The 12385-nt window shown below is 41.3% G+C and overlaps 2 protein-coding genes across 3 annotated transcripts in view; one reads left to right on the forward strand and one right to left on the reverse strand.

The window, feature by feature from the left end:
• Positions 1–775: 775 nt before the first annotated feature.
• LOC124343463 (ubiquitin carboxyl-terminal hydrolase calypso-like) lies at positions 776–3422 on the reverse strand. Its single transcript, XM_046796786.1, has 9 exons — positions 3205–3422; positions 2906–3120; positions 2719–2844; positions 2433–2640; positions 2182–2359; positions 1790–2124; positions 1464–1723; positions 1261–1388; positions 776–1075 (listed from the first exon to the last, which is right to left on the reverse strand). Exons 1-9 carry the CDS (start codon positions 3260–3262, stop codon positions 997–999), a joined length of 1587 nt encoding a protein of 528 aa, XP_046652742.1. The 5' UTR covers positions 3263–3422; the 3' UTR covers positions 776–996.
• A 4000-nt stretch (positions 3423–7422) lies between these two features.
• LOC124343457 (alpha-catulin-like) overlaps positions 7423–12385 on the forward strand; it is a 42333-nt gene continuing 37370 nt past the window's right edge. Inside the window, exons 1-2 of one of the 2 annotated variants that reach the window (XM_046796773.1) lie at positions 7423–10259; positions 10323–10870. In XM_046796773.1, the coding sequence (XP_046652729.1) occupies positions 10643–10870 (228 nt within the window). In that variant the 5' untranslated portion in view covers positions 7423–10259; positions 10323–10642. Of the gene's footprint in view, positions 10871–12385 lie in introns of both variants that reach the window. The other variant, XM_046796775.1, reaches the window with a different exon arrangement.

Below are 12385 nucleotides of genomic sequence, written 5' to 3' on the forward strand. Positions count from 1 at the left end.
ATTTGATTCTTCGTTATTCAGTATTATAGGCCAACGATAATGAAACTACACTCAAACTAAAACTTCCCAGAGTATCGGTAATTTTTACAAAAACATTCGGACATTTTTTCATTCAAACTTAATTTGAGAATGTAATTAAAAAAACAAAAATAATTAAAATTTAAATAAATAAAGGCAATTAACGAATCATAAAAGTTTTGTTCACTGAGGCAGTGCGACGCGTCTTAGACTAGTGAAATGATACAACAACCATAGATTATGCAAGAAGTTTATATCTGAATCTGAGTCGAGACGGTCGGTATGGAGCCTGCATGATAGAATAACAATTTCGGTTATTCCGTCAAGAAAGAAAACTACATTTCATACGTCATATAGCGCTCCAAAAAACATTGTTGAAAATATAGGGTTGTAAGAAATACAAATGGGGACTGTACGTTTGAAAATTGAGTGCAGGTTATTGTTTGCGATAACGACTGACAGGTGGCAGCTAGACGACTTCAGAATACAAATCGTACGTTAGCCCAATTATTGTGCAATTTCGAGATTACCGCAAAGAATACTCGAATGACTAGACAATAATAAAAGGAACACAAAGGTAGACTACCGATAAATAATCTCGTTGGTTTCATCTGGTATGCGACAGTCGAATATGTTTTGTACCAACAAATCACTTAAGTGACATAGAAAAACAAAACAAAGATTATTGGTGGCGCCAGATCATGTGGTCTTAATCTTAACAAGGTAAAACCAGAATTATGCCAAGAATAAACAAAACAACTGAAATAAAGTGTATATTCAGAGAGCGAGCGTTGGTCACAGATATGGCTTATTATTTGAGGTACACGATGAGAGCAATAGTGAAGACAGTGTGCGGTGCACTTTAAAGAATGTACATGATTGGCAGATTAAAAGTGCTTCGATGTCAAATGAAAGAACATAGTGGGTATTATTTCATGGATGTATAATGAAAATAGTCAATTTTATGATGAATGGATATTACCGGCGACGCTTGTAACGGGAACGACCCTTTTTATGACGCCCATTGGGTGACTCAGTACCAGTACCAGGACTACACCTGTAAAATTTAAAAAATTGTAAAGATATTATAATTTTAGAAAAAGTGATCATATTATCTATTGAATTATGAAAATGAGAACGAACCATCTATTAAGAACTAACCAAAACTTACAATTTTGCTAACTTAATAGTGGTTTGAATAAATCAAGAATAATTCAATAGATTTAAACAAAGTGGGAAAACCTGTGTGATCGCTTTCTTCGAGTAGTATTCTGTTCAACGAGTGAAGCCAATGTTCCTCTCTCTGCCAACATTGAAAGAAAGGTGCAAATGAATTCGTCGTAGTTGTGAGTCCGGCGGCAATGATCAACCTGCATCAAGTAGAAAACCAGATCAATAATGAGTTAATCTCGATAATCAATGAATAATAGTATATTTCAATGTACCCGATATTTTTTTCGCTTCTCAATCTCTTCGGCAAGAAGAACTTCATATGTATCGATCTCTTTTTCTAAGCTTTTGAGTAGAGCCATCAAATCCCGAGATCCAAAACGTTGTTTCTGGTTTCGCTTTTCTGCCGCAATGCCTTCGTTTGATTGTAAACCCATCACATCACTATCACGACGACTGGCATCACTTACGGGCTGACTATGATCAATGGTTTTAAGTTGGTCTTCTATGATGGCTGATTTGATATTTTCAGCATCTGCATGGACGCAAAACGAATAATAAGACAACGAAGCAGGAGAAAACACATCACTATGAAACATACCATCTAAGTCAGTTGATTGAGCGCTCATTTTAACGACAACCAGTCGACTGAAGTCTTTGACAAATGCACTATTTGCCAAATCTGAGCTAGAAGGTTGCTGCTGAATTTGGTTAGGAGAGTTAAAAGAAGAACCGCATTCAGACGCAGTGTCTGTACTGACATTAGCGGCTAAACTGGGCGAAGACTGGGTGTTCAACGTCTCAATTGAAGGTAGTAGAAAATTAATTTCTCCGTCTGTTTCAGTATCAATTTGCTCTTCAAGGATATCTTTGCCAATTTCTCTGGACACGTCAGAGAGCAACGTTAATTGTCGCAAGGCATCTAACACAATTTTTCTGTTCATAAAATAATAATAAAAATAAAGCGTATGTTTGTTGATTTTAAGTTGTTACTTGTTTGTTTTCAAAAGATTTAATCTCTGACGAACCGCCATACGTTTATCTGGGACAACAGCCATAAGGCTGAACCGAATGTCGTGATATGGTTCACCCCCTGCTGTTGCTGACCCAATTCGTTCTTGTATTACCCGTCTGAATAGCTCAGTCCAATCTTCGTTTGGAGCCCAAGGTCCTAGACGAGAAAAATCAGCGCTTAACAGACACGACAAGGAAACACGACAGATGTTAATCTACTTAGTACTTACCATGGTCGATTGGAAATGGTTTTAAACCATCTAGTTCAAAAAGCTGGCCATCGACAGGCACATAGCTTACAAAGTGGAAAGCTTCTGCACTAAATCGTCCGGAAGAAGGAACATTAGCATTTCGCTCATTTCTGTCGCACGCAACGGCTGGTGCCGCATGGGAATTATGTGCCAAGGCCAGTTCAGGTGTATTACCAATTGCCAAGCCCTGTGTGACAAATAATTGCATAATTTGGCTGTCAGCTGCTTTCTCTATTGTTTTTCCTATGATGTCAATGGAACAAACCTTGTTATCAGGACTCATACCAGAAGTATCTACTTTCAATCTAGATAAAGTAGGACCCAGGGTTACTTGAGGACAGTTAAGAAGGATTGAAAGTAATGCATGAGTAGCACAGCTATTCGGGACCACCTGGTTAGATGACAGATGTTTGTAATTATTGTGCAATAGAAATGAAAAAAAAAATATATACCTGGTGGGCAAAAAACATGTTATTAATAGCTGCTTCATCTTTAATGAACTGTTCAGCATCTAAAATGGTTTTTCTTCTGGAGCGCTCCCTCCAGCGAAACAAAAAAATGTAGCCATAAACAGGAGCATCACCATCAAGGGGTTTCTGCAAATCATACACTTCTTCAACTTGAACTCCACATGTGCCCAAGTCTTCCAGTAACAAGGTGAAAATACCTTCAATTAAAATATTTAAAACATTAGAAATAAAAGAAAAAAAAAACACAATTTTTTTTTCTTGTGGTGAGAGTGAAAGATTACCTGGGTCACTTTCAAGTTCCAGCCAACCTTCGGATAAGTCATTGATATCTATCGGCATATTGCACGATTTATGTAGTAAACAATCACACACACATGATCAAATAATAGATTGAGAAAAATATTTCCAATTTGCAACAATAAATCGTAAACCAAAGTTTGTAAACATCAAGTTGTTGTGGCACGTCTTAACGTATTTGTCAATTTGTGTATAGCCTGCTTGGTGGTTGTTACCTTTTTTCCCGCAGCTACCGCCATCTACCGTTCAAACAGCCACACTGCAGTCATGGCACCAGATTTAACAATAAGTACATCAACTTATTATTAAATACTTTTAACTCGTGTGTTAGCGTCAGCATAGTAAAAAAGCATGAAATCAGACAACGCTCACTTTTAAAAGACAAATAAAAAAATATGGAGAATCTACCTAATCACAGTTGGTTTTCGTACCGCTACTGCGCGCTTCTTTCAGGTTTTCAAATCTCGTTGATCTTGATTGGCTCTCCAGAAAAGTGAGTAGTATTTGTACGCGTTAAATTCACACTCAATGAAACAATGTAACGGGTGGTTTAGAAAATAAACATTAGGCAGATAAGGAACTCCTTATTACAGCCATGTAACTTACACATATTTAATTAAAGAGAAAGAAGAGTAGGATCCAATAAAAATTCTGGGGTACGTAAGCCTAACGATCATTGCAATCTTTTCATTATATATTGTCATTAAATATTTACGAAGATCAAACAAGAAAACTTGCAATTGAAATAGTTTCTGCTCTGCCCACCCGTACTCTTAATAATTAAAATACCCCATCTAACTTTGATTCATTCGTCATCTACACCGGATAAGCTTTCACACCGTACGCAGTTTGGGTTCTCAGTTGCCGTTTGGTGCTTTCAAATGATTTTGTCAGTGTAAAGCCAAGCGTGTGTACCAAGCGAAAAGGGTATAATACTCTGTGAACTATATGTCGTTTTTTCTTCTCTTTTGTAGGCTTGCAAACGCAAAACGCATAGAAATTCTTGATCTGGTACACCCATTATTTCGTGCTAGAACTAGAAGTTTAATCTTGGTTCGAGTTAAATTATGTTATCAGTTTTCAGTATCTAGTTTTATCAAATAGTAATTTATTATAGTGTTTATCAACGTGAACAACAGAATTGCGCCATCGATCGATTATATATACAAGGTCGATACAGAAGGTTCCAGCAGCCATCTGTTCGATTGACATAAGGAGGCCAGATGTTCCATGTTGGGTAGGGTAATTGAACCACCTCAAAAAATAAAACACTCCAGTATACGCCACAAGTACTGGCGTTACACGCAACGCCGAATTCACGAGAACGTCAAAAACCCATCGCCCCTCCCCCTTCTCGATATCTGGCATTTGTCCTTTTGGACGCCCTCCACGTTTATACCAAGTTTTAACTTATAAGTTATAGCCTATACCGTCCTTGAAATTCGTCAGTAGCATTCGCTTCTTTCCCTTCCCATCCCATATTTACGCCACAAAGTCAAAACACTTGAAATTAATTTATCAATAATTTGAGACAATTCAGAGACGATTTTGTGGAAAAACGGAAAACAAATGCGTTTGCCAAGAATGGCGAAAGAATGCTTCTCCAATCTGATAAAGAGTTATCCGGCAATTGAGTTATAAAGAGTAAGCAATAAGGGCCTTTCAGTTTCTTATAAGACAGCAGCTTGTATTCTTTCTATTATATACTTCTACAGTACATATTCGGAAAAGAGAAACATGCAATGAGGGCTTGAGGGCCGCATCTGTGAAACTCGGGACTATTCTGGCAACAAAAAAGTTCACTTTCGTTCGCGGACTAACAAAGATAAAATCGATAACTGCTACATATATAGATCGAGTCTGATGATAATCATTTAGACCTGAATATTTAAGTTAAAAAAATATTTTTGATTGGAATAGAATTAATAAAACATTTTGTAATTTTGATTAAAGCATGCTTTTTTGAAATAAGTATTTCCACACCCAAGCTCACCCGTCGTCCGTTAACGAATTTTTTCAAATTCAGAGAATGATTCTCCGACGAACGATAAAATCGATCTACGTAAGTATGCGACAAGGATGAAACGGTTGTCATAGCGGATCGTGATCGCTGTATCCAGCAAACAAAAAGCGTCTTCCGTATGCGGTAAAATATCACGTTCCCCAACAGTGATCTGTTAGTTTATAGTACCGAAGTATCCCTTCTCTGTTGTCCTATAAATACCGCGAAAAACATTGTTCCTGACGATAAGCATCGAACGAGAATACTTTTTTCATTGCTGAAAATTCATTTGTAAAAACTACTTGTAACGTGGTACAAAAAAAAAATATTAATTTGATTGAGATTTTAAAAAGATTAGTAGAATCGTTATTTCGGCAATTTTTGGAAATTCTGATTGAATTCCGATTGCCATTTTAATGGTTCGATTTAAAATTTCCTAATCGCAGAAGTGTACTGTAAGAAGTCATGCAGAAAGCCTATTGCGGCGCTTATTTCTGTAAAGAAAATCCGATACAAGGACACACAAAAACTGATCGCCTTTGCGTTTAAGCTCCTCGCTAAAAATTGGAACGTGATCTTCTCCTATAACAAACCGTGCGTCGTAGAAAAAAAACGGGAAGCACCGTTGTTCTCGAACCATTAAAAAAAAAGAAAAGGTACAAACAAACAAATAAAAAATAAATAGCCGAAAAATTGAGAGAGAGAAATGGGAGTGAGAAGGTGTAAAAGTATTTGGGGAAAATGGTCGCCTGCTTTTTTCTGTGAAAATTTCGGAAACTTATATAAATTTAATAAATATTAGAAAGAAAGCGATCTCGTTATAACGGATTGGTTGATTTTTTTTTCTCATCAGGACACCAACGTAGCGTAAAACCCTGTTACACTAACTTTTGATAACAAAAATCATCGTCTTGACAAAAGAGGATTTTGCACATAACGAAAAAATTCGCAAATTTTATGTATTTTCAACATATTTATAATTTGTAGTTATATAATAAGTTGATATCGATCAAACAGACCAGCAACACACTTCGCTTCTCGCTATATTTTCCCGGGGCTAGGAAAATATTTGAAAACCCAAACACCTCTATATTTACCAGCTTAATATGTAACTACACAACTCTTATGTTTGACGCGTCTGCTATTCATTCTCTTCAACTAGCTGGTTGAAGAGGACAAGAATAAGTCAGGGAAATGAGAAAGCCCGACAACGAGGCAAGGCCCGCCTTTTTTTGAAGCTAGATAAAACACACACATGCAACATCAGACTCTTATATAGTTTCGTTTGGATTCTATTTTGGTTCGAGAGCTTCACAGCAAGCACTATAAGCAGTAATGCGAAGAAAAGGAACCAAGGGATTCCCTGCTGTACTGAGCATGGTTTGCGATATGCGTCATAATTTACGTCAAACGGAATATACCAAATAATAAGCCAATTTCGATCATGGATTTCTTAGTGTAAATGTGTTCACCAAAATGTATTTTGCGTTTTCCTTTTTTAAGAGTTTCCTCGAAATCTCGTAGAAAGGGAAAATAAGAGAGGGAAAATAAAACGAAGCAGGTCTTACACAGACGTGGAAATTTATGCGGAAATAAAGTGTTGCGTCGTATTATCCCTTAAACTGGAAGTCGGTAAGGTGAGCATACCAGTATAAGCGAGTATAAGCCTCCCATTTTTACGACTAAATCAGTCGGTCGTGTCTCCAGTCTTCGCCAAAACTTTTAGAGAGCGAATCTTTTGATTATTTCTTGCCCACATAATATCTGAACTAAGTGAGTAACTATTTTGTAACGCTATTTACACTTGAATCCGTATGATTACACCAATGACTAAGTTTCTATATAATGGAGCTTTTCCCAGGAATTGAATTCAAGTTATGTAGGACGTTATTTGATTTCTCGCTCCGAAACAAAGTTGAGAGTTGCAGATGAGTCGACTAGGCTGCAGTTTGCGCCTGTCTGTAACTTACGATGGTACAGCAGAGCAGAGCGACTGTCAGACTCGAGATGCAGCATGATATCTCAAATGGTAATGCAGAACAAATATACCATAACGGATGTCTCTCCATATACGCAGCACGCCAACCTAATTAGAAGAAAGGGGTTTTCAATGAATTAGTTCATGAGTAGTAAGACTTTTTTGGATTATTATTTGTAACGTTTATTGATGATGGCGGTGGGGGGAGGGGTGAAATTCCAAAAGGGTATACAGGCGAGAATCTTCGGTGCGATTTGTGAACCATAAGAATATTGGCTCCATAACCGCACACAATGGTATACATATTTAGATCAAGAGGGCTGGGCTATTCATTCGTATGACTTGAGGAGGGAGGTTTGGGAGGAGGGAGGTTGGGAGGAGGGAGAGAGAGAGAGAGATGTACAGTAGGCAACAGTGTCTGACTAAGATAAGAGGCGAAACCAGAAGCGGGAGCTAATACGAGTTCACGCTCGGCTTTGCGAAGCTGGCTAGATGGAGTGGCTGCACGTCGTCGTTCGTTCAACGCCCGTGCCCAGGCTAAAATAGCATCAAATACATAAAGCGAGTTTTGCTCGGCCCCGGCATATTGTACATGTACATATGCGACTCTCTCTCTCTCTCTCTCTCTCTCTCACTCTTCTCTTTTTTTTCCCGCGTGCATCTGTGGAAGAAAGAGAGAGAGAGGCAGCTGAAGAGAAAAAGAGACGGACCATAGGACTCGACTCGTCATGAGAACGACGTGGGCGTGTGTAATGTACACAAGAGAAGAAACCTAAAAGAAAAATTTCTCTCTTCCAACCATCCAACCAACCAACCAACCTCCCAAATCCAAACTCTTCCAACTCCCGCGATCCCGACACCCGGCCCCCCTCTCCCATTCCACCCACTCTTCTCTCCTAAAAAAGAATGGGAAAAATACTTTGCCATTATCAAGGAAGCCAAAAAGAGGAGGAATCAAAGGGGGCTGGGTGGGAGGAGGACAAGGTGTGGGGAGGGAGAATCGGTGGGAGTTGTACGAACGGGAATGTCTGAGGAGAAGGACCAAAACATGCATTGAACGCCAAACCGACTGGCTCTCTCTCTCTTTCTCTCTTTTTCTCTTTTTCGTTTTTATTTTATTTTTTTTTTTTTTTCGTTCGTAGCAGAGTTGAAGAGACTTAGAGCAGCAGCAGAGGACGAGGAACCATGACTGGCTTCTGTGGAGAAGGAAGAGCGTCAGAACTGGGAAACTCGTCGTGAGCGGTCGTGAGTGGAGATCAGTATAGAGAGAGACTGTCACCGAAGTCGTCGTCGTCAGTCGCTGCGTGCTGTGCTGCTTCGACGTTTGTTTGGGCTGGGCTGCTGCTGCGACGAGTGCTACTAGGCTACTAGTGCCGCTGCTACCACACTGCTTCATCAGTATACATCAGGAGGGATATACGGCACTGCCAGGGGCTTGATGTTGCTCATTCGGCGTCGAGTTTCCGTCGAAAGTGGCGGTGAAAGCGGCCGGCCGCAGGAACGTGCCAAAGCTCCTTCTCCCGACCCCAGTGTATGCAGTGCTGTGGTTCATTCCTTTATCGAGCTGGGTATTTCGGGAAAGGCCAGAAAGCGAGAAAAGGAAGCCCCAAGGAAACAACAAGGACAACAATAACAAAAGGCAAGACAAAGTCGCGCAGAGAGAAGAGAGAGAGAGAGAGAAGAGGCCAACGCACAGCAAGAAAAAAGCCCGGCACTACACAAATCAAAAACAAACCGTCGGCAGGAGACAGTCGGCCGAGACTCGAGAAAAACTATCCAGCAAAGTGTTGAACGCCTTAGTACCTCTAGACGCCTAGTAGGAGCCGCCACGCGTGTGTCGTCTTCCAGTGCGACAACAACAAACCAGAAAACCAGCACCTTCGGCTGGGAAACTAATAGCCGACATTGACTGCTCCTGTGGTGTGTAGAATCAGTAGAGTGTGATGTTGGGCTGCTGCTGGCTGTAGAAACGCTGTATAGCACGCTGTTGCTGGAAGTTTGGACTATTGGTTTTCTCCGCAATAACTCTGATTGAATTTCGAAACTATATCTTGTGAGTTAGGCATCTGACGACAGGGCGACAGCAGTGACACAATGCAGAGAAAAAGAGAAAGAGCCAGATGAGGAATTCCTTGGTGAGTGCGCATGATGATGGAGGGACGGATCGTCTACGCGACGGGAGAAGAGAGGCGGTGTGTCTAGATTTTTTGATGCCAAACTGAATTATAACGACCCTAATTTCGAGGTCGTCCGCCAGTAATCCAATCGCAGGGAAAGCAGTGCCCCCCCTCCTCCCTCTCTCTCACGTCAGCTGATATCGACAAGTGAAAAAGTTTAATCTATTGACGTTTTTTTAATGATTTCAGTGAAAACTTGCGAATTTACATGTGAAATCGAGTGCCTTGGTTGCGTAAGTGATGTGTATCGGAATGTGCGCTGTGTTTCTCTAGCTCTGTTTCTGGTGCGGTCATCTCGACCCTATATCTGTCGGCTCCTTAAAGCAGTAGCACTCGGGTCAAAGAAAACGGGACAATACACCAAGTGGACGGACACTTATCCTTGCTGTGCAGTAAGCTTACGCACACACGTCTGCATTCTTCACGTCTGTAGACGCCGAGCCGACAATCAGCTGGACTATGGATTGCTGTTGCTGGTGGGTGCCACCGGTCCCGATCGATATATAGATAGACCATGTGCTGCCCTCTTTCTATACATTCGCCAGCTGGCGAGACACACGACACCCTTCCGAATGAGTGACCGCTCATGTAAGGAGATATACAGGCAAAGAGGAAGGGAAAAAAACCTCGGGAAAGTCAAGCAGATAAAGACAGGCCTAAAAGAGTCAGCAATAGAGAAAAAAAAATGAATAAGGAAGTACACAAAAAAAGGAGCGGGAAAAAAATGCTAAAGTGAACGGGAAAACAGCCGACGACGACTTATAAATTCTCCCGTGTACAATATAAGGACGGCGCAGAGAAAATCACGTTGCAGCAGCGCCATTGGGAGCTCCCGACAAGAGATTGGCACATTCAACCTGAAGAAATTCGACGTTTGACCGTGTGAGTTATTACTTATTAGGAGCTGATGCGAGTTGAATTTGATTTAAAGATTGACGTCATAAGGGGGGAGTAGTCCCAGCCAGTTGAAGCGCATCGAACCAGGAATCCTGTGCGAATCGGACATAGGCTGGCTCTACATAGGCGCCGATGATGCGGGAGGAAAAGGAGCGGAAGAGGATGAACGTGCAATCGTTAAGGATCGCGCTGTCTGTTCGACTTGAGTTCGAGTTGGGGTTCGACCGTTGTCTGCTCAAGTGGTAGCGCCGCTTTGCTAAACAACGGCCAGAGTTGGACAGTGAATGCGGTCATCGTCCGACAAAGGGATTTATGTGTGTTGAATTCGTGCAGACGCCAGAGAACTCGAGGACTGGCTAGTTAAAGCGATGGCAACTTCAATGGCCTGCACGTCTGCAACGGCCACCAGTGCTGCTTCTGTTGCCACATCATCATCCTCGTCGTTATTATCCGCCGCCGCCGTGACCTCGTCCAATAATGCCTCGGCTGGACATAGTTTGTCGTTCGCCAGCCACAGCCCTCGCCCGCCCGAGCTGCACAGCCTTCGCATCCACACCAAGAGTATCGAACAAACTCTCATACCGCTCGTCACGCAGGTAGGCGAAAACGCAATCGCTAGACGCAGAAGCTTCTATATATATCTATACTTTAGCACTATAGGCATAAACCATGAGTCGATATATACGTACGGCTGTGCACTTTCGCATGCATTCGGTCTCCTATGTGTAATGACATCGTGCCATTTCCGACGAGAGAACACAGTTCAATATACACGCCCACGATGAACCGTCTCATCCTATATAATTCAGCTGGTGCCAGCATTCACCTGCTGGTCGGAGGCCTCCTCCTTTTCTCTCGTTCACCTCCCTTTTAGAGTCTAGCCGATGGGCTTTTCCTCGATTTGTCATGGCCATGTCGACAATATTCCGGGTAGTATGAGGCTGTGTGACGGACATTATTTATCATCGATTCGAAATTTAGGCGATGGGCAAGTTTCTCGAAGGGCCGGCCCAAGTGGCGAAATCCGGCGAAATGGAAGTTCATATAGATCTAACATCCAAGCGCCCGTCTGTCTATGTCTACGTATATACGTGTATATAGTCTGCACTCGTGTGAAAGTTCTATATAATTCTATGTATATTGCATGTCTTGTAATATTATTACGCCCGCAACCATACCGAATCACCGAATCTGGTGTGCAGCGGGGAAAAAGGAAGATTTCTCATTGATCCTTGGGTTATATATACGAAGTCGAATAAGCTATCAGGGATGAAGCGCATGCCGAGTACGAAAGAGCAATAGGTCGAGCTTCCTGCAGTAAGCAGGTATATTGCACCAATTTCGTCCGACGATTTTATGGCATTTCGCGAATTGGAGTTAACACCAATTTACAGCCGTAGGTTTGCCCATAGACCACTATGTATAGAACTATGATTTCGTAAGGAGTCTCAGAAGTTTGATCCCTTTAGCTTAAGCCCATTACCAAATCGAAAATTTATTTTGTGTGCAGTAGGTTTCTGTGCTGATATTTGACTGAAACATTACTGTGCATTCAAAAATCATACATAATTCTTGATTACCAATTGCGTGACTGAAAATCATAGAAGCCAAAACATTAGTAATTACGTTTAGGATACAAGAGAATAGGCTACATATAAGATGTAAGAAACTGACCAAGATAAGATCTATAGAAAACCGCTGTCTCGGACTGGCAGCGACTCTTTGAAGGCTAGTCTTATTGAGATTGCAATGCGCTCGTCTTACTTTATTCGTGATCGATTGTACTATCGAGCTTAGAGAAAAGGATATATGGTACATTGGCTGGCAATGGATTAATTTCCTTAGAGAGTCTTGGTCTTTTGAACAAGTCACAGCAAAGGGACGGTCGGCAGCACTTCACGCCGCTCTTCGCTGGCGGTGCTATACGGGAACGGGCATCCATAAGGTGGAACAGGCGGGATTCTCTTCGCCGAAAGATATTTATAGTCATTCAGCCGCACGCTCTTTTTCGAAATCAAATATTTCTTTCTCTTTGAAACGTAGATTGCAGCAGAGCGTTTCGTACAAAACCAGTAGGCAGCAGCACAGCACTCATAATTAACTGAATGCGT

Source organism: Daphnia pulicaria, chromosome 6 (genome assembly GCF_021234035.1).
Source record: "Daphnia pulicaria isolate SC F1-1A chromosome 6, SC_F0-13Bv2, whole genome shotgun sequence".
Taxonomy (NCBI): domain Eukaryota; kingdom Metazoa; phylum Arthropoda; class Branchiopoda; order Diplostraca; family Daphniidae; genus Daphnia; species Daphnia pulicaria.